We start from the raw sequence: 17,718 nt of genomic DNA, 5'->3' as shown, positions 1-17,718 counted from the left end.
AGGCCAACATCTCACCCCCTCACACTCCGGGGAAGCCACCACCTTACCCGGGCCAGGCTGACTCCGGCGGGGACCTTGTAGGGCACGTACTTCCTGTAGATATGGCCCACCCTGGAGCAGGGAATGTCCTCCATGCGGCCTCCACACATCCACACCTGCAGGGTGAGAAGTGAGAGAAGATGATATTTCTGCCTCCCATTCACAGCCTCCTCAAAGGCGAGCGTTCCTTCGTGCATTCATAGGAAGCATCAGCGTGGACTGTGTACTAAAGCCCCCATTCACAGAACTAGGGATGTAGGAAAACACAGCAGTGACAACAGCAGTAAAAACAGCTCACGGCATCGAGTGCTTACTCGTGGCCAAACGCTACGATATGGGCTTCGCACGCACAGCTGCACAGAAGCCTCGTTAGAAAACCCATAAAGTAGGTAGTAACGGAGCTCCATTTTACAGATGAAGAAACCGAGGCTCAGAGACGCTAAGAAACTTCTCTAAGGTCACAGGGTTGGTACATGGTGGAGCCAGAATTCAGAGCCAGCTTGGGCTGACTCTAGAGTCTGAGCTCTGGACAAGTGTGAGAATTGTGAGAGGGTAGCAGGGGCTCTGTGGGAAAGACTGTGGTGATCACTTCGTGATGCTGTCCGCAGGTATGACAGGGGACAAGGTGGCACCCAGGCTGTGCATTTGCCGACTCTGGCATTAAATGCTGTTGTTTCCTTCTAGATCTTGCTGGGTCACCCTGAGCAGTCCCCTGCCTCCCTGCCCTGACTCTCCTGCAGGATGGCTCATGGGCAAGGCTGCCTGTGCTTCTTGTGTCTCCCTCCACAACCGGTATCACAGAGACCTCCTGAGTTGGAACCCTGGTCTGACAACAGTGTGGGAATTCTTAACAAGCACAATCAACCCACTGAGGGGCCCAGCCTAAACAGACCCCCTCTGGCAGTCCTGGGTTCAAATCCTGACTCAGCCACTATACAGCTTTGTGACTTGGATCAAGGCACCTAACTTCTCTGAGTCTCAGTTTCCTCACTTGTAAAGGATGACATGAGGCAGGCTCAGGGAATGCGGTATTGTAGGTAAGCTGCTGATTAGCACAGGACCTGGCACCCAGTCACAGCAGTGTGAGATACTGTAAATGATGGGTTCGTACATTTGACTGATATTTATGGAGTGCCTGCTACATGCCACACATGCTGCTGGGCACATACCGCAGTGAATAAGTTGGCCAAGGCCCCTGCTCTCATGGAGGCGGAGTGTGGTGGCCAGACTCCGAGGAGCCCCCAATGATCCCTGCCTCCTGGTGTTTGCACCCTCCCAAATGAAGCACATGAGGACTGACCTGTGTAACCAACAGGATACTACAGAAATGACGGAGGACACTGTGGCTCCCACCTTGCTCCCTGGGATCACTTGCTTTGGGGCAGCCAGCTGCCATGTTTTGAGGACACTCAAGCAGCCCCATGGAGAGGTACAGGTGGTGAGGAGCTGAAGCCTCCTGCTAATAGTGCTAACCTTCCCACCACGTGAATGAGCCATCTTAGAAGTGGCTCCTCCAGGGACTTCCCTGCTGGTCCAGTGGCTAAGACTCTGTGCTCCCAATGCAGGGGGCCCGGGTTCCATCCCTGGTCGGGGAACTAGATCCCGCATGCATGCTGCAACTAAGAGTTTGCATGCCGCAACTAAAGATCCCATGTGCTGCAACTAAGACCTGGTGAGCCAAATAAATAAATAAATTTTTTTTTTTTAAAAGGCTCCTCCAGCCCCAGTCAAGCCTTCAGATGACCACAGCCCTGGCTGATACCCTGACTATAACCTCATGAAAGACCCAGGCAGAACTATCTCGCTAAGCCACACACAAACCCCTGACCTGCACAAACTTTGAGATAATAACTGTCTATTACGGCTTTAAGATTATGTTTTCCTGTGGCAGTAGATAACTAATACAGGGACTTTCAGATGGTGATGTGTGATCTATGGAAGCCAAAGCAAGGTAACTAGATGGACTCACTGGATGGATGGATGGGATGCTGCGCTACCCCCACCTGTCAGGGAAAGCCTCACCTAGAAGGGAGTATTTGAGGCGAGACTTAAATGTTGAGAAGGTAAAATAAAATAAAGATCTGAAGGGTGAGAGAGCAGGTGGAGAGAAGAGCGAGTGCAAAGGCCCTGGGGTAGGGAGCCAGAGGCCTGGAGCAGAGGTTGCAAAGACAGGAGTGAGGGGAGGGGAGGTCATAGAGGTGAGTGGGACAATCATAAGGGTCTCTTGCAGCAGAACTAGGAGTCTTCACTGCAAGTCTTCAGTGAGGGAGACAACACAATCCACCTCTCTTTTCCAAAGATGACTCTGTGGAGTGCAGGATGGCCAGTAGGGTACAGGACTGGGGGAGGGAAGGTCTAGGGGGCTTTTGTAGATACAAAGCAGTCATGGCTTAGGGTCTGTGGGACTGTGGCGATGGTGGGACACGGCTGGATTTGGGACATTTATTATTAATTTCATTACTGTATTCCCTCATTTGTGGAGTGAAGAGCAGGAGTGGGAATATCTACAACCCCGATTCCGTGTAAAAGAGCCTTTTCCACCTTGAACTGCTTGACAGGATTCTGGGGACTTGGCTCCGTATCTTGATGAATTCCGGGGCTCTAGAAGGGCTCCTTGCACACTTGAGGGGCCTCAGACCCCCATCACTTCCCGCCAGCAACTGTCTCCTCCCCACCCCAGATGTACTCTGTCCTGGGCTTCCCACAGGGGATAGGCATGCGTGGGGCTGCAATTAGTGGAAATGCTGCCTGGAGAAATGCGATTATATTCTGATCTTGGGGGAGAAAAAAACCATCGAGCCAGTCAATAGAACAGAACATTGGTCTTGAGATAATGGGCTCCTGATGGTAGATTAATGTCAAGGCCAAGCCAAGAAGTTTATTTTCAAAGCGGGAGATCAGGCGCCAGCATCCTGTAACAATAACTCTCCCTTTATACAAAGTGACTGATGTGGAAGCAACGTTTTTGTCTGGTGGATATTGCCCAGATTGCCGCTGGGCTGCCCTTGCCTGTTGGAAGGCAGAGCAACACTGAGCAGGTGGAGGACACCTCACCCTGCTCTATTTGTGAGTGTCTCCCGGGCAGCTGACTAGGCCGGTGTCCAGCTCTCTCGACTCCATATTAAACTCACATTAGCTAATGAGGCTGTGTCTCTGGCTCTGCTTGGCAGGGAACCTTCCTTTATGCAGACGGATCATCAATTTCCAAATCCTTCCCTGTGCTGTGACCTCGGGTTTCTTTGGCCCTGACCATGCTGGCCATCAGCCGGAAGGTTCCTGAGGGACCAGGGTGACCTTGATCTACTCAGAGGTTTGAGGCATCCAAAATGCCCTCAGATTCCTGGGATGTCTGCAGCCCAGGAGGAGTGCTGGCTTTGGACGATGGGTTTACTCCACGGCTTCCCTGCCCTGGACATGACTCTCTGACGGCTGAGTCAGAACTCGAACTGCCTTTAGAGAGACGCACACCTGTTCAGCAAAAGCTGCTGCCAAGCCCCGAGTCCTCTGGGAGCACCTGAGCCGTCTGAGAGGGACCCAGCTCAGGGTACACTCAACCCTTCAGAACGCCCTCTGGCCCCCCAGAACACATCATACACAGCAGGCACCACCTCCGTGGTGTTCGCTGCTTATCTGGCAGGATCCCCAGACTGGAGGGGACTCTCCACCCCGGGACATGATAAAAGCTGGAGGCATGCAATTACAGCATGACTTGCCGTGGGCTGGGGAGCTGGGCAGATCTGGTCCTGGACTCCAGGTTCAGCTCATGGCCCATGTCACCTACCTGTGTACCTTCAGGCCCACCTCCCTCCCTTCACAGCTGAGGCAGCAGCTACCCAAGACCCACAGAAACCACAGCGCTGTTTTCCTATCCCAACGCCACCAGCGCAGCCGTGTGACCTGGGGATGACGGTCACTGCTACCTTGCAAGGCTGCTGAGATGGACTGAGACAAGTTGTGAAGAGCGCTCAGCCTGATGCCTGGCCGTAGCAAACCTGATTAATGTTAGTCATTTCTATTTGCGAAAGAACGAGAAATACCACCACCTTGAAATGATATAGTATTTGCCCTTCTGCTCAACACCATGGTATTTTTTTATCCTATGGCCTGATTTCCCAAATGGATGAAGTGAAGCTCAGAGACATGATGGAGTTTTTCAAACAGACTTCGTGGCAGAACCTGCAACTGACCAGGAGAATGACAGTGCCAGGCGGGTGGGGTACAGTCACGGGGCTTGGTTGCCCGAGGGTCTTCACCTCTCCCCCAAGTAATACACCGGCAGAAGAGCCAAGCTGGTGGCAGAGAGAAGGGGAGCTGCAGAGCTGGCAGCAGCTGCAACCGTGTTTGGCCGGGACCCCGTCATATATGGATGGGGACAAAGACAGGCCACTGAGATGACATCTTGCAGCTCCTCTCTGCTGTCAGCTTTCTTCCCTCACTCCCCTCCATGCCCTTCCTAGTCTCCATCCCCGCAGGGGGTGCAGCTGTCTGCTCCGGGAGCCTTGTTCCACCATAAGGAGTTTCCAGACACACCCTGCCATCTCGTTCCTTGGTGCTGTTTTCTCCTGTGGAACAGTCTTCTCCCTGGAAGCACCATGCCACTAGACAAGTACAAATCTAATTGTAAAAGCTTGCTCCCCATTCATTTTCATTGCTGCTTTGATTTACTTTATTAGCAAACTTCTTTTGTGTGATGACAGGCTTCATTACAGTGTCTATAAAAGACAATTAGTCGCTCTTACCTCCTAAACTGAGGAGGAAAGAAACGAGTGGTGATGAGCTTCAGGAAGACACAGTGGGCCCCGGTGAGTGCGTGGCAAAGGGGCCGTCCTGCTGAGGGGACTGCGAGTGAGCAGGGGTGGGGCGAAACCTCTCTCTCAAGGAAACGGCTGCCTGGAAACCAGTCAGTAATGGATGGGCACCCTACCTGCCCAGGGAGGGGAGAAGACACCAGTCAGCCATGGCTTTTGCTGCTGGCAGCAGCTGAGGATCCCGATGAAGTCCAAACCCTGTTCAGTTGCGCTTGGGAGCTGCACCATTAATATGTAATTAAAAGAATAATCGTCACCAATTATCCTGCATTATCTCTGAGCTTAGGAAGAACACAGGGTAGCCGTGATGAGCTTGGTTCTGGCTCTTAAGCAAGTTTCATGAATCTGAAAGCCTCAGTTTCCTCACCTGCAGTATGGGATGTATTACTGTGCCTCCCTCCTAGGGTTGTGATGACGCTGGAATGAGGTAATTCTGAAGCATAGAGGACTCTGAGCAATCCTAATGGTGCTACCTGGGCACATGGTGGCTGGCGCTACTGGTGGTGGGCGCCACAAATATGCCACGCAGTTTCCCTTCAGAAAAGAAGGAACAGTGTTGGATCCATGTTTTCTGTAAGTTCATATGATTTTGAACATATTAGCTTGTTTCGAACAACAAGATACTGTTTCAGGAAGTCTCACCAGTATGAAAGAATCTCACTCATGTTCATTTTAGATGCTTATACTGGTTACAGGGTACAGCTGGTAAAAGAGCAGGAAAAAACCCAATTTTATTTTTCTTTTAAAAATCCATTTAAATTTACTTCTAGATTAATATATGATTTTATATAATATAGTTTTAAGCATATGTGTATCTAAATTAATAAATTGAATATCTGACTGTTTCAACAATATCCTGGGGCTTCCCTGGTGGCACAGTAGTTAAGAAGCCGCCTGCCAATGCAGGGGACACGGGTTCGAGCTCTGGTCTGGGAGGATCCTACATGCCGCGGAGCAACTAAGCCCGTGTGCCAAGCTACTGACCTGCGCTCTGGAGCCTGTGAGCCACAACTACTGAGCCCATGTGCTGTAACTACTGAAGCCCGCGCACCTAGAGGCCGTGCTCGGCAACAAGAGAAGCCACCGCAATGAGCAGCCTGTGCACCACCAACGAAGAGTAGCCCCTGATCGCCGCAACTAGAGAAAGCTCATGTGCAGCAACGAAGACGCAATGCAGCCAAAAATAAATAAATTAATTAATTAAATAAAGAAAAACAATATTTTATTTTATTATTTTTTGTGTGTGCGGTACACGGGCCTCTCACTGTTGTGGCCTCTCCTGTTGCAGAGCACAGGCTCTGGACACGCAGGCTCAGCGGCCATGGCTCATGGGCCCAGCCGCTTCATGGCATGTGGGATCTTCCCGGACCGGGGCACGAACCCGTGTCCCCTGCATCGGCAGGCGGACTCTCAACCACTGCGCCACCAGGGAAGCCCTCCTGAGGTGTTTATAGTCAACTTGGCCAAAAAATGGGGGGTGGTTGCCTTACATTAGGGCTTTTTTTTTTCTTTAATAAATGAATTCACTTAAGTTGCAGGATCTGTTAGGTTTTGGTTCATATTTGAAATAGCACAATCTCCCAACCACCCAGTGGGGGAGGTACTGGCATGCCTCTTACACATGAGGAAAGCGAGGCCTAGCGAGGTCCAGTGCCTTCCCCAGGGCTCCTCAGCTCATAAGTGGCAGAGCCCAGAGTGGATTCCAGGGTGGGGGCCCCCAGAACTAGGCAGATCTGAGACTGCACCTTTGATCTTTCTAAAGCCTGGCCCTGACCCTATCATGGTCTTCCACAAAGACCCCTCTTGGCACTTGTATTATCTGCAGGACAAAGGGGTCACAGTCAAGGCCTCTGCCCCCTGCTCCGGTCACCTCTGATCCCCTCCACACCCCCTGGACACCACATGGGCATGCTGCTGAGAGCCAGCTGCAGTGCACCCACATTTCTGCTCTCTTGGGCACATGTGCTTTTCTTCCCATGAACAATGCAGCCCAGTACAAACATTCATTCGTTCATTCATTCACTCACACATAGCCTGGTCACTGGTCAGCCTTGCTCTAAAACCCTGTTGGAAGAGATGGGGGCTTCCCTGGTGGCACAGTGGTTAAGAATCTGCCTGCCAATGCAGGGGACACGGGTTCGAGCCCTGGTCTGGGAAGATCTCACATGTCACGGAGCAACTAGGCCCGTGAGCCACAACTACTGAGCCTGCGCATCTGGAGCCTGTGCTCTGCAACGGGAGAGGCCGTGACAGTGAGAGGCCCGCACACCGCGATGAGGAGTGGCCCCCGCTCGCCGCAACTGGAGAAAGCCCTCACACGGAAACGAAGACCCAACACAGCCAAAAAAATAAATTAATTAATTAAAAAAAAAAAAAAGAAGGGGCTTCCCTGGTGGCGCAGTGGTTGAGAGTCCGCCTGCCGATGCAGGGGACACGGGTTCGTGCCCCGGTCTGGGAAGATCCCACATGCCGTGGAGCGGCTGGGCCCGTGAGCCATGGCCGCTGAGCCTGTGCGTCCAGAGCCTGTGCTCCGCAATGGGAGAGGCCACAACAGTGAGAGGCCCGCGTACCGCAGAAAAAAAAAAAAAAGAAGAGATGGAACAGAAACTGGCAGCCAAGGGTGGGCCAATGACATAGAGCCTTGAAAGTGGGGTGAAGGTGTTGGTACCTGTGGGCCAAGCCTGCCAACCAACCTACCCATTACTCTCTCTTTCCACACCCCAGCCTGAGCATCCACTCTGTACAAGACCTTACCTACTGGTTACAGCCACGATTTTCAGTCTCGAGTGAGCATCACAGTCACCTGGAGAGCTTGCTGAAACACAGACTGCTGGGTCCCACCCCTAGGATGTCTGACTCAGCAGGTCTCCGTGGGATCTGAGAATTTACATTTCTAACAAGTTCCCAGGTGATGCTGGTGCTGCTGGGCTGGGGACCACACTTTGAGAACTAGTGCCTCCTGGATTAGTGACAGCCCCTCTCAGGACAGTGGTGCCTGCCAGTTCACACTGTGTCTCTAGACAGCCCTGTGAGTTTGGGGTTTCAATGAGGAAGTAAAGGTTCAGCAGAAAGGGCAGGTGAACTGTCCCAGGTCTCACTCAGAGCTCATTCCAGAGCTGGGCCTGGAGCCAAGGTCTTTGGCCTCTGTCTTGCTGGCCTCAAAGCTCCTTCCACGCCTGTCTTCCTGCAACTGCAGCCCATACACATCGACCACAATGCCGACGTTAACAGCTATCATAATTGATAATTTACAATATGCCAGGCGCTGAGCTAAGCTTTTAACACATTTTGATTAATAGTACGCTCACACCGACACTATGCAATAAGGATCATTCTATTGCCACTTTACAGATGAAGAAGTCCAGAGAGGTTAAGTCACTTTCCCAAGGTCACACAGCCACTAGCTGATGGAGCTTTCACCTGAACCCAGGTGGTTTGATTCCAAAGCCAATGTACTATCCCGCGCCGTTCTGCCTTCTTTTTTCCTCTTTTTTTTTTTTTTTTTTTTTGCAGTATGCGGGCCTCTCACTGTTGTGGCCTCTCCCGTTGTGGAGCACAGGCTCTGGACATGCAGGCTCAGCGGCCATGGCTCACGGGCCCAGCCGCTCCGCGGCATGTGGCATCTTCCCGGACCAGGGCACGAACCCGTGTCCCCTGCATCGGCAGGCGGACTCTCAACTACTGCGCCACCAGGGAAGCCCCCTGCCTCCTTTTTTAACACAAAGGTTCTGATCCAAACAGCTACCACTCACTGACTGCCTTCTTTTTGTCTGTCTCCAGGCTAAACAAACGTTTTATACCATTTAATTTTTTATTTTTTATTTTTATTTTTGGCCTCGCCTTGTGGCATGTGGGATCCCTGACCAGGGATCGAACCTGTGCCCCTGCATTGAGAGCATGGAGTCTTAACCACTGGACTGCCGGGGAAGTCTCTACCATTTAGCTTTTATAACAAACCTCTGAAGAAGTTGTTATCTCCATTTTTAGCAATAAAAGACCGAGGCATGAAGAGATGGGCACGTGGCTGGTTAGGGAGCGATGTACCACAGGTGACCCTTGGGCTTCCGAGCCATCTTCCTGGAGGAATGGTGGGAGGGGCAGGGGCCCACAGACAGAGACACCCATGGAATTTCAAATGGCTGCTCAAAGTCAGGAGCAGAATGCCTTCCCTGTTCTTGGCAGACAGCTCTTAGAAAGTCTGGGTACATGTGGCTGGGAGGAAAATGCTACATGCGGCAGAGCAAGTTCCCAGCATCCTCGGATAACCCAGCGAAGGAAGGCGCTAGCGCCGGGTTCCCGGCAGCGACACTGCAGCTGGTCTGAATCAGAGGGGGCTGGGAGCGGGTGGTGGAGGGGATGGGGAGAGGCGATGGCACGCTGGCACTTGCGTGGGGGCCCCGAAGGCCCTCCTGGGTGGCACCTTAACCCCCTCAGGGCTGGTCCTGACTTCTGGGGCCTCCCTGTAGCAGTGGCCTCTCTCTAGGCTGCCCCCTCCCACCAGGTGGAATGAAATGAGCACTGGGCTTAGAGTCAGGACATCTGGGATTTAGCCCTGGCTCTGCCACCTTCCAGCTGAGGGACCCTGGCCCTGTCCCCTAAGAACCTGGGGCATCAGGTCACAACATCACTCCTCACCCGTTTCTGGTGTGCCTACTACTTTCTTTTCATACACCCTATTTCACTCAACCCCCCTGATGACACATGAGTTCCAAGGAAGGAAAATCTGAGTTTCCTTTTTTTAAATCTGCCCACAGCAGTCTGGGGCTGGGTTGGCCTTTGGTAACTGTATCAGTGTTGGACTATGCAGACCCACCCACCACTGAGGCCTCCTGCCTCTGCTCAGATGTGGTGGGTTTCCCTCTCGGAACAAGGCTCTCCCTCGTTCCCTCGTGTGGCTTTCTGTCACTCCCTTGCTCAAGCGAGCCTGCCCCAAGGGACCTTCTGAACGTCTCCATCTTTCTCTCCAAGGGCAGCAGGCTACTGCCCTTGTCTCCTGGAACAGACCCTGCAGAGGTGCGCTTGGGGTCTCCATCCTTCCCTGGGGCTCTCCTCACCGTGACTCCCTTCTCTGTAGACCTCACTTGGGGGAGAATCTCATCCCTGAACTTGCAAATGGCCCAAACGAAGCACTGGGATGTCTACGGGGCGGAGGAGGGGTGGGCCGGGAGGCTGAAGAAACAACAGTCTTCCCTTCTTCTCGGTTAAAAAAAATATTAATTTTTCTCCTGATTACAGTAGTGATATGTACTGATGATGAACGCATTCAACGTTACAGAAACAATGAAGCAGAAAGGGACAGCCACACTGTAGCCCTCCCACCCCCGATGCCCCAAGGGATGGGAAGCTTCCGTGGCACCCTGGGTCAGAGTACATCAAGGCAAAGGATCAGTCTGAAGTCAGACAGCAGGGCTGAAATCCCTGTTCCAACCACGTGACATTGTGGAAGGATTTAACCCAAGACTCAGTTTCCTCATCTATAAAATGGGGGGGCACGGGGCCCCACGTTACTGCATGTGGGTGCTCAGTAAACTAGAAGGAGATTCTTCTCAGTTTTTTGTTTGTTTGTTTGCATTTGTCATATTTTTTAAGATTAAACACGCGACTATATATACATACATCAAAACAAAATTTTCACATCTTTTTTTAAAACTTAATTTTGGAGGCATCTAACTTCTTTTACATAATATTTCACTGTTGGGATGTGCTCTAACTTATTTATCCCCTAAGGATGTACATTTAGGTCATTTTCAGTCTTCCCCTTTCGTAAGTAATGCTTCAACAGATAGCTCCTACCTCAATCTTTGCTCTATCTCTCTTGGCTAAACTCCTGGGCGTGAAATTTTGGGTAAAAGAATGTGCTTGCTTTGAAATGTAACGGATTCTGCCAAATTGCTAACAGAAGATATACCCACTTACATTACGTCAAGGCCCACATCTTTCTCATGCCAGCTCAGCCACGTTGTCCTGTGGACACTTCTCCTCTCCTGGACCTCAAAGTTGAAGACATCCTAACCTCAGCCTCCTGGGGACACTTTGCAGGTCCCTTTTCTGCTGGTCCTGCTGCCACCACCTCTAATCCAACCACCCTCGCATCCACGTAAGACCAAGGGCTTTCTCCACAGCATCTTATTCGAGCCTCTCTTGGGTAGGAAGGAAAACTCTATCAGCACCATCTGGGATGTGAGGGCCAGAGAGATCAAGCAATTGGTCCAGGGTCTCCAGGTGGACAGAGAGCAGAGATGAGAAGCCAGTGCCCTGCCTTCTCACTGAGTACCTCTCCTGCCACATCGCCATCACCCAAAGATGCAGATGTAAGCCTGGGAAGGGCAGGATGAAGGAAGTTATATAAGATAGGAACTGATGCCACTAACAGTTATCTAAAACACCTATTCTGGGCCAGAAACTGGGGTATAGAGATGGACAAAACCCACTCCCTGCCTCGAGGAAGCTCAGAGTGCAGTGGGGGAAACAGGCCAACCCTTGGGTCCTGTTAACAGGAGGTACTGGGTGCCATGCTGGAAGTGACATTCGGGCGGTCCCTAAGCATCACAAGGAGCTCAGGTAAGGCTGAGAGGACACCATATAGATGAGCTGAACCCAGAAGGATGACTGTGGGTTGGCCAGACCAAGGAAGGGCATTTCAGGAAAAGTGAACAGTGCGTGCCTTCAAAGATAGCCAGGCATATGAGCCTGGGGCTTGTAAGCCGTTCTGTATGGCTGGGTCAGGTGGACATCGGTGGTTTGCCCCGCCCCGCCTCCATTCCCCCTTCTGCACCTAATGCCTGGGCTTTCCTTTAGGGAGCCAGCTCATCCCACTTTCCCAGCTCCAGGATGGGCATGTGGCCAATCAGACTCAGGCTGCAGTTGACAGATCAGAACATTGCTCAGGGAGGGGCAAGGGACCAGAAGGCCAATGAGACTCGACTTGGGGACTTACTACAGGAATGATGGGAAACAGAAACTCTTTTCCCACTGGGCTGCTGGGTATTTCCACAAGTGAAAACTTGCCTGAGAGGAAAGCCAACCCAGATGAAAGCAGAGCTGAGGGACTAAGCGAGATGGAGCCTAGATGAGATGGGTTAGTCCCGGGATCCAGCCGGGTCTGGAGATCTACCCTGGAATTTCAGTTGGGTGGGCCAATCTATTCTGATTTTTTTGCTTAAGTCAGACTGGGGTCAGATTGACCGGGATTTTGGTGACCTGTTACCAAGAGTCCAGGCTAACGCAATGCGGAGGAGAGTGGAGAGAAGGTAAGGGGCGGTAAGCAGCTCACGGAGGTGGGTGTAGGCCAGGCTACAGGGTTAAAGATTTATCCGCCCACTAGAACTGGGAAGAGTCTAACTGCCAAGCAGGAGAACTCTCATATGTGACCGTGCCTTTTGGAAACAGAAGCTCTATTGGCTGCGAGAGAGAGGGGGGAAAGAAAAGAGTCGATGACTCTCCTAGAAATTTCAGAGCCTTCGGAACATCTCTTCTGGGGTTTTCCCATCAGGATAGATGGCCTGGTCTGAGATTGGAGCCGAATTATTAATCCATCAGCCCTGATGGCACGTATCAATTTGTCTTTTTTTTTTAACGTATCAATTTATCTTAATTTCTGAAAATACACTCATGCCTTTCAGACCAGTCTCTCTTCTCTGTCACCAAGAAGAAAAGGGATCTCAGTAGAGATTAATCAGAGGGAACTTGGCCCTTCGTAAATGCCCTGCTCTGGCTGAAACAGAACACCCGGCATTCCAGGGAGGTGTTGCCGGCAGACGAACGGGCTCTCCTGTGCCCTCAGCGCTGTGGGCAGGCCTTCCGCGGGGGCCCGGGAGACAGTGCACTGGCAGAGGGGCTGCCGCCGGCTCCAGGAACTCGCGCTCTCAAACCCTGGAGAGAGAAAGCCCAGGGAGAAATGTCTCCCTTTCAGACCTGGGGGACTCCTCATTACACTGTCTCATCTCCTCTCCAGAGTGAAGGAGATAATTGGATCAAATGGCAACAGGAGCCAGCCTCCCTCCCCCTCCCGGATGAGAGACTTCCAATAGCCGTGTCTTTTGTAAATAAACTGTGGTGGGAAAATGCCAATTGTTCTGCCATAATTGCCTGATGAGCATCATCAAATGGGTCTTTGAAACGCACAGACTGAAATTATTTTGGGTTTAGAAACTCCTTTGTGCTCATTTTTCTCCAATCACTCTTCTCCACGGAGGGAGTTTCTGAAGGGGAACTTCTTGACCAAGGAGGCTGGTTCTGGCCAGTATTACACCTGCTCTGAGTATTCAGAGTATTCACTTATTTATTAAGTGCCTTCTCCCGGTCAGGCAACCCTGTTGGTTCTTGGGATACAACAGACAAAGATGGTTACCCTACCGGAGTTTACATTCTGGTGAGAACTCAGAACACTGATGTGCCCATTTCTGGGAAAAAACTTAGTAGAAAACTTCATAAATTAAGTTTTTTTAATTGACAGATTGAGGAACTGTGAAGTTAAAACTCTTCTGATTCCTTGTATGTGATTCCACTGTAAGGATGTGACATTTGGAAAATTAGATTGCATGGGCTAGGGATACTAAATAAATGACATATGTGCCATCGCTCGCCAAACCTGCACCCAGGGCAGACATCACTAATCAATCACCACTCCTTTTCTGATAAGCTCAAACACAGCCTCGCAATGCATATTAACACAGAACTGGGGCAGCTCCTACTGATGGATCAGAGTTGGCTGGGAGAGCAAACCTATTTCTGACTTAGACTGTTACTAGTTCACTTCATTGAGAGGCTGCAGGATATCCTAGTAAGTTAACCCCAGGAGGAGGCAAAAACTGAGAAGAAAGAGTAAGAGATTACAGCCAACCTCTTAGGCTAGTTTTCCTCTCAAGTGCTCTCACGTCCCTGCAGAGGCCTATACAACATGGTGGGTGAGAGCATGGGCTTTGCAGTTGGGCAGACCTGGGTTCAGGTCCTGGTTCTGTTAGTGTCAGCTGTGTGGGACCTGGGTCTGAGTTCCACCTGCCCCCCTGTGAAATGTTTATAATAATGATACCACCCTCCTAGGGTTGCTTTGAGGATTAAATAAGCCAACACTTGTGAAGGGCTCCACACAGGGTACTGCCAGCTCTGATCATGGCTGCACTTGAGTTGCCGCACAGCAGGGTGGATGCACAGTTGTTGACAGCTGGCATCCGCTCTGACTGATTGGTGCTTGTGTCATCGTTGTTGTTAAATATTTTTAATATCACCCCTGGATTTTAATATTAGTTTTATTTAGGGGGCTGGCCCCCTTATGGGAGACAACTTCAGAAGTCTGAAGGTAAAATGGACATAGACTGCCTTTCAAACCAAAATAATGTTTCAGTAGAATTACAGGTTGTTTTCTTGCTAATCAAGAATTTATGTCCCCCAGTTCTGAACTGCTCACCCAGTGGCATACACAAGGACAATGACAATAATGAAAATAATTTTTAGGATATTTATTAAGTCATCCTAACAAGAATGGACTTATTTAATGCTCTCAACAACCCTGTGAGAATTAAAGTATCATTAAACCCATTTTATGGAAGCAGAAACTGAGGCTCAGGGAGGCTAAGGATTCTTTGTCCAAGATCACACAGCTGGTACGAAGTAGCAGAGCTACGACCTGACCTAGGCAATCTAACCCCGGCACCGAAACCTTAATTGCCGTGTGTGACAATGGTCCTTTGCATAAGAAGTTGATGCCCGACTTGGCAGGCATCCGGGTTCCTTGGCAGGCGTGTTCACAGGGCCCAGCCCAGTTATGCTGCTGGCCATCCCTCATGGGTTGGGGATATGCCTTACCAGAGGTTCTAGGGGTGTTAGAAGCAGGCCCTGGCCGACCACAGGGCCACAGGACAAGCTAACCTTCCCCTCAGAGGGACTAAGCCTCTGTTCTTGACTTGAGATCAATACAAAAATCCCACAAAAAGGGGAGGAATGGGGCCTCAGAAGTTTGCATAGTTAACTAGTAACCATCACCTCCTTTATCACCATTGTCAGAAGCTTCTACAGCACATGGGCCGGTCTAATAGGTTACAGTAAATATATTTTCACTGACTCTTTAATAATTTCTACCAGTTATTAATTGGTCGTGTCCCCAGGTTGGGTGCTAACCACTTTCTAGCTATTATCTCATTTAATCTTCACAAAAGCTCTGTAAAGTAGGTAGTATGATTATTCTCTTAGATGAGGGAAGAAAGCTCAGAGAGGTAATCTAACTTGCCCAAAGTCACACAGCAATTGAGTGATGGAGTTGGGATTGGAACCCAGGCTTCTCTGACCCCACAACTCAAGCTCTTAGCCCCCGGTCTCTGTACATCAAACTCCAGCAGAGACAGATACAAAGGGAAGACTCGAGAGGGGTGGCCAGGAACCACGAAAGACAAGTTGGTTTCTGTGAGGCCAGGGGACCATTCTCAGAGCAGAGCTTCCTGCCGGCCCACGTGTCTTGTTCGGCCGTTGTGCTCTCTCTTCCCCTCTGCTGGTCGGCTGGTCGTCTCAATGGGAGACACGCCATCCCTGGGGAAGTGAGGCCTGTTTTATTCCAACACTGTCATCTGAGAAGGGACAATGCAAGGCAAACACCAGCCAGAGCTGTGGCTGAGGCCAGCCTTTGGCAACCTGAGGACCTCCACGCTGCCGCCTCCGCTCCGCACCCCCTACCGACACACACACAGCAAGCAGTGGCTGGCGGCTCCCGATTTGTTCACCAGGCTCAGACAGACGCTAAGCAGGCAGCCTGCCAGGACAGGCGCCACGGGCACACTGCCAAGGACAAAGGGGCTTCCCAAGAGCTCACCTTGAATGAGATTTCATACTGCTCCCCTCCCCATATCTCCAAGCCTGGGTCGTACCCGCCCAGCTCCCAGAACCACTTCCGATCCACGGCGAACAGTCCGCCGGCCATCACAGGAGACCTGCGGGAAGAAGAACCTGGTGTGAAGACGCGGACGTCTTGGCCGTGTGCTCCTTGGGTATCCTGCTCTAGGGCACTGCTGTTCTCCCAGGGGTGATGCTCCCCGCTACTCTGTGAACACAGCCCACTTGTCCAGCAGGGAATCCAAAGCCCTTCTGAGTGAGGCCGCTGGCTTTCTTCCTTCTTGCCTATACTTCTTCATAAATGCTACATTTTAACCAATGGACCCAAAAATCCTTTACGTGGTTAACACCTAAGAATACTTGTGAAATGAAATCATAGTGCTTTTTCCCTGTGGGCCTTGTAGCTGTACCATATATATATGCACATCTATATCTAATCTCTAGTCTTCCCATTGATTAAATGATCTGAATCAGGTCTTTCCAAGCCTGTCTAGGCTGTAGAATGTCTTAGAGAGATGAAAACACATACAGCTTCCTGGGCCCAACCCCAGACCTACAAAACAGTCTCTGGGGGAATGGAGCTTAGGAGTCTGTGTTTTTGGGTAAGATTGTTTGATGATTCTCACTCTGTAATCCCAGCATAGATATTTTTTTTTCTGCTGAGAGTTTATGGAAGAAGCCACAGTCACTGTTCTTTCAGTTAAACTGGGATAAGATTAACTCTGCTTATTCATTCTCTCATTCGTTTCTTCATCGAGTACCAGCTGAGAAGCAGATGCTGGAAGAATTTGGAGGTAAATCAGGGTCAGACAGAATCTTTAGGGGATGCCAGCACGGCAGGGCAGCCACCTCAGGAGAGGAGGACCCAGAAGACAGGTGGGGTGTAACAAGGGCCTCTGGGAGGCGCAGGCAACGCTACGGGAAAGGAGGGAGCGTCTGCCTCCAGGTTTTCGGGGTGAGGAGGGAAGCTGGGGCAAGAGTCAAGGAAGGATGCTCAGAGGGTGGCATTCGAGGTGGCTAGGAACAAAGTGGGAGCTTGGGGGAGGGGAAGGCACCCAGGAGAAAGCACGAGCTCGGGGGCAGAGATGATCAAGCGGTGGGTGTGGCTTGCCCAAGTTCCCCATGGCGCCTCCCGTGGGGCCAGCACCTGGGAGGGGCCACCAGTGTTTTTTGTGCGAAAAGCTCTCTGAGTGGCTGTGGCCTTGTCTGACTCCCCTGGAAAACTCCAAACCCTCCAAGGAAAACCATTCTAGCAGCAACCTCCACGGCCCCTCCTGGCTTGGGGAACTGCACGCTCAGGGGAAGTGGACTGACTTGGAAAGAGGTGAGTTAACCCATATGCCTTGCGAGGCTTCCTGCAGTAGATGGGCCCTGATAGCACAGGAGGGGACCCCTTTAGAAAGGACTCCCTTGATCACTGACCGAGGCCTTGAGTCTGCCAGGCGCTGTACTGAGCTAAATTACTACCAAAATGAATTTACTCCTCACACTGACCTCATGAGCCCGGATCAGAAACGGGGAAATCCTCACTGCAACCTCAGCTCTCCCCAAACCTGTGGTGGGGTCTGGGGTGAAGATTTTAGCCCCGGAGCCCTGTGCTGCTGAGTATGGGAGCCACTGGCCACATGCAGCTTACTGACACTTGCATTGTGGCTGGTCTGAACTGAGAGGTGCTGGCAGTGTGAGATACACACTGGATTTCCCAGACTTAACGTGAAGAAAAGAACAGAAGAGATCTCATTCATAATTTGAAAGCGTTGGTCACATGTTAAAATGAGAATATTCTAGATATACTGGGTTAAATGAAATACATTACTAAAATGAATTTTATCTGATTCCCTTTACCTTTTTTTAACGTGGCTAGGAGGACATTCAGAAGTACATACGTGAGTCGCACGATACTTCTATAGGACAGTGCTGATTTAACCTCTTTGAGCTGGTTTCCCCATCTACACAGGGACGTAGAGCTACACCTGCTAGCTCACACTGCTAGTACAGTTTTGAAAGTAACCAGTACTATAGGAAAGTAAGGTGTTAGTAGTATCAACTT

The 17,718-nt window shown here is 50.9% G+C and overlaps 1 protein-coding gene across 7 annotated transcripts in view; it reads right to left on the bottom strand.

Annotated features, from left to right (window-relative positions):
• The window catches only part of GALNT10 (polypeptide N-acetylgalactosaminyltransferase 10), a 229,855-nt gene that overhangs the window by 17,536 nt on the left and 194,601 nt on the right, over positions 1 to 17,718 (bottom strand). For all 7 annotated transcript variants that reach the window (XR_009539646.1, XM_060144071.1, XM_060144073.1 and 4 more), the window contains 2 exons: positions 15,649 to 15,766; positions 48 to 155 (listed from right to left, as the gene is read on the bottom strand). Coding sequence is in view for 6 of the 7 variants with exons in the window: in XM_060144071.1 (XP_060000054.1) it covers positions 48 to 155; positions 15,649 to 15,766 (226 nt within the window). In the remaining variant the exon portion in view is untranslated. The remainder of the gene's footprint in view (positions 1 to 47; positions 156 to 15,648; positions 15,767 to 17,718) is intronic.

This window comes from Lagenorhynchus albirostris, chromosome 3 (assembly GCF_949774975.1).
Source record: "Lagenorhynchus albirostris chromosome 3, mLagAlb1.1, whole genome shotgun sequence".
NCBI lineage: Eukaryota > Metazoa > Chordata > Mammalia > Artiodactyla > Delphinidae > Lagenorhynchus > Lagenorhynchus albirostris.
This window is presented reverse-complemented; position numbering and strand designations above follow the sequence as displayed.